The 3,888-nt window shown below is 33.8% G+C and overlaps 1 protein-coding gene across 2 annotated transcripts; it reads right to left on the bottom strand.

The window, feature by feature from the left end:
• Nucleotides 1–1,471: 1,471 nt before the first annotated feature.
• Nucleotides 1,472–3,092, bottom strand: LOC129285430 (zingipain-1-like). Of its 2 annotated transcripts, none has more exons than XM_054921137.1 (4): nucleotides 2,614–3,092; nucleotides 2,197–2,429; nucleotides 1,963–2,100; nucleotides 1,472–1,864 (listed from the first exon to the last, which is right to left on the bottom strand). In XM_054921137.1, exons 1-4 carry the CDS (start codon nucleotides 3,071–3,073, stop codon nucleotides 1,604–1,606), a joined length of 1,092 nt encoding a protein of 363 aa, XP_054777112.1. In that variant the 5' UTR covers nucleotides 3,074–3,092; the 3' UTR covers nucleotides 1,472–1,603. The 2 variants fall into 2 exon arrangements, with proteins under 2 accessions (XP_054777112.1, XP_054777113.1); XM_054921138.1 differs by having other exon boundaries at nucleotides 1,670–1,836.
• Nucleotides 3,093–3,888: the final 796 nt, after the last annotated feature.

Here is a 3,888-nt window from a genome sequence, read left to right as displayed (position 1 = left end):
AAAATAAAAATATATATTTTAAAAAATATTCTTTATTTAATATAATTTTCAATCTACACATCTAACATTACACTACAATTATTTCAATTCTCTCTCTACTTGAAAAATAATATTAAAAAAGCATCATTAATGAAATTTTATTTTTGTCAAATTATTTTAATTTTGGAACACTAAAAATATTTTTAAAGTTGTCTTATAATTTCAAATAGAGAGAATAATTAAAACTTGATATGTTATGTTTTTCTTTTCTTTTTCATTGGATTGCTGCTGCAGTATGAATTCTTCTGCTTAGGTTTTCTCAGCACAACAGTTAGCTTTATTTAAAGGCAAATCATTTGCCACTTATTTATTCCCAATGTATAGATACCGTTTGCAGGGCTCCAATACATAGCAACACACACACAAACACACAAATAAATACTTCGCTTTATTTGCTAGTGTTTTAGGTGGACTTTATATATATATATATATATATATATTAGAAGATTCAAGCTTCAAATGGAAGTGATGTCTCTTTACTCTTGATTAGGCAAGAACCGGAACAGTATATGTTGCAGACTCTCCCTGAGCGACATCAGTGTTTCTTTTGATCAACGTGTAACCATTGAGCTTTCAGTGCACGGGAACATGGATTTTAGTAGAGATTGAGCTAGGATTTGAAAATTGGAAGAGATTTTGGCTTCATATCTTAGTTCTTCTCCATTCTCCTTCTCTTTCTCTTGCTATATGTTTCTGCTGATATATTTGTATTTTTTTATGGGTTTTATGAATATTTATAGCTAAACTTTTGTTTCTAGGATTATTTTAAACTTTGTATGGATTAAATGCTCATTTCCCTTATACATTTGTGATTAATGATGTGATTATGTTGAGTTTACTCTATGCTTAATGCTCCTAGTTGATTGACCATCAATTAAATTGTTAAATTCCCTTAATTGACGCTCTAGAGAGCTAGTTTGAGTGTAGGTTGGCCATCAATTACACACACATGTTCACTTCAAGGAAGAACCGATTGAATATATTCTGAATTTCAAATCTCACCACGTGTTCCTATCTAATTAATCTAATAGGCCAAATGAGAAATCATTGAAGAACAATAGAACGTTCAATACTTGGTTAACAAGGCTTTCATGAGCTTTATTTAAATGGTAAAAGTATATTTTTGCCCCTGAAATATTCTTCAAGAAGTACCTAATATCCTAAATTATTAATTGGAGCAACTTTGCCATTAAAGTAATTGAAGCAGAACATTTTTGCTCTTGGCACCATATTCCCAATATTGACCATTATAAAATGCTAATTGGGACTCCAACATTGACCGTTAGGAAATTTAATGGTAATGACAAAGATGCTTTGTTTTAATTATCTTAAGCGCAGGATTGCTCCAACTAATAGTTTAGGATACTGGGTATTTCTTAAAGAATACTTCAAGAGCAAAAATATACGTTTATGTTTATTTGAAAGCAACAAATAATCTTTTTCTGCCATTATGCCCAAGACATTCATGCACATGTAGAGCTCAAAATTAAACTCGCAAGGTCCCGTGCAACTACATAACGCCAGGCTTATTCAAATATATAGCTAATAACGCCAGCTGGCTTATTCATATAGACGCGTAATCAAGCTTCACAACTTGTTTCTCTTTTGTCGGGTAAGCACCAAAAGCAGCAATTCCACATACTCCAAAACCAAGAGAGTTACTTGAGTTTCGCTTGATATACATGTAACCGTCCAGACCCCAATCTCGTCCCCATGAGTTCCTTACAATCCAGTAGTCTCTATCTTCAATGGAATCATACCCCACGATTGTCACAGCATGATTGATTCTAATCGTACCTGTGCAGTTTTTCCCTTCAAATATTCCCCGACCAAGTGAAAGAATAAATAAGTAAACAAGATTATGTACTCATTTGATTTGAGTTTTAAGAGCTCTGTGTCACGGCATGGAGATATCAGACTTACACCCTCGTAAAATCGGAATTCATCTTTTGCTTCTAGAACCACGCTAATTGGCTGCTGTACGGTTGCGCAAGTTAAAGCTTTTTCTGAGAACCAAGTCACATTTTTATAACCAGTCAAAGTGACAGCAATCTGTTTTTCCTGTTCCCGAACAAAAATTAGACCCAGAAAAAGAATTAAATTACACGCATCGACAGGAAAATTGTAGCTGAAGAAAACATAAAAATGGAACCAGACCTTGGTGGGTTTGCAAGTACCATTTGTAGCAGTATAGAGATAATCAGCTTCTTTGACAATTCCATTTTCTGCAACCCATTCAAATGCACGGTAGGGCCACCCACCATCACAGCCCTTGGCTGTCTGAACACAATCTACGAGTTGTTGATCAGAGAGGCTCACACTGTGCCTTCCTGTGACTATTGCATTAAGTCCTTCCATGGCGCCAGTAGCAGCAAATGCCCAGCAACTTCCTGTCACAACAATCAATTTGAAATATCTCACTGTTTATATCCCAAAAAAAAAAAATTATGTTAATGGTGAATGAAAACAGGAGTGCTAAGCTTAGAAACGAGGAGAGAGAATAAATAGGTGATATGTCCCGCATCTTAACATTAACTTTATGTTAAGATTTAAGAACACACAACCCAAACTTACCACAATCCCCTTGATACTTCACTTTTGTGACAGCTCCTTTTCTCCTCCAATCAATGGAAGGAGGCGCATCGCATGATTCATCATTCAACTCTTCACTTTGTTTTGTGATATTGTCATGGGTTATAACTGCCAACTCAGGTAAGAGAGTTTTACTGAACTCCTCGTAGCTTAAATCTGCAAACTTGTTGAGACCCAAACGATGGTCAAAGGGTGATTTTCTTTTTGCGTTTGTCTCTCTGATGTACTTCAAGTTCTCTTTGAAGATCTCAAATCTCTTGGCTTCCCCTTCCAGATTTTCATACTCTCGTCCTTGCTCCTTCTGCCACAGCTGGAATAGCCCTAAGACTTCTTCCTCTGATGTGAACCTGTCAAGTTCCTCGCTAGGGATACAAGAAGATAGACATATCATGGAATAACAGAGAAACAGAAGGAATAATAACTTGCTGACGAGGGAAGTCATTGTTCAAATAAGATCTTGATAAGGTTATTAACGTGGTATTTTTGTGTATGGATGAGTGTCCTATATATAGAGCCAAGCGAGAGACCTTATCATTTATAAGTTAATCAATTCAATAATGTTCAAAAGATATATTTAAGGATTTACATTCAACAAGTAGTCTAAATCTACTTACTCAATGAATATCCTAATTACGGCTATTATATTTCATTAACACTTGAAAATTATCAATCCTCACAATTTAAACATCCTTAGGCAAGTTGCTCCCTGCAAAAGTTTGAAACTTAGTGTTTTTTAAATGTCATTTAACAAGATCTCTTAGATATACTTTAGTTGTTAGATTAAATCAATAACTGTTAGTGTGTCATGAAGGACACTCATTAAATGAGTGAATTTATATCATTCACTAAATCAAAATCCTTCTACATGTATACATTTCATAATAAAGACAGGTGGTCGCATTGTCAATACCTGGAGATAATGTTATATTCAGAGTCATTAATAATTGATTTGCATATGATAAAATGGTTTAACTTAATATACGCACACATTGTTAGAAGTTAGGTACTAAATTGACTGATTTCAAGGTTTCTTAATCAAGGGTGACAAATAATACACGTTTTATTTGCTGCAATAAAAGAAAACAACTTTTTTTTTTTTCAAATAGACTAGTCTCTTCTAGATAGGCCAGTCAGGGACTTCTATAGAATTTTATCCAAACGAAGAATTTGGTTCAGATTCATATCTAAATTTAAATTCTTATTAATTCAAACACAACGTTATTTGGCAAAATAATAATAAAAATAAAAATAAAAAAC

This window comes from Prosopis cineraria, unplaced genomic scaffold (genome assembly GCF_029017545.1).
Source record: "Prosopis cineraria cultivar Desert tree isolate PC_DT_omini unplaced genomic scaffold, ASM2901754v1 PC11, whole genome shotgun sequence".
NCBI classification, from domain to species: Eukaryota; Viridiplantae; Streptophyta; class Magnoliopsida; order Fabales; family Fabaceae; genus Prosopis; species Prosopis cineraria.
Note: the sequence above shows the minus strand (reverse complement) of the source record. Positions and strands in the feature narration are given on the sequence as shown.

What these genes read in the sequence shown, in the direction of transcription:
- LOC129285430 (XM_054921137.1), bottom strand. Translation starts at nt 3,073, where the DNA reads ATGACTTCCCTCGTCAGCAAGTTATTATTCCTTCTGTTTCTCTGTTAT. An exon ending in GTACTTGCAAACCCACCAAG is followed by an intron (nt 2,101 to 2,196) that starts GTCTGGTTCCAT and finishes GTTCGGGAACAG; the next exon opens with GAAAAACAGATTGCTGTCAC. An exon ending in AATTCCGATTTTACGAGGGT is followed by an intron (nt 1,865 to 1,962) that starts GTAAGTCTGATA and finishes TCACTTGGTCGG; the next exon opens with GGAATATTTGAAGGGAAAAA.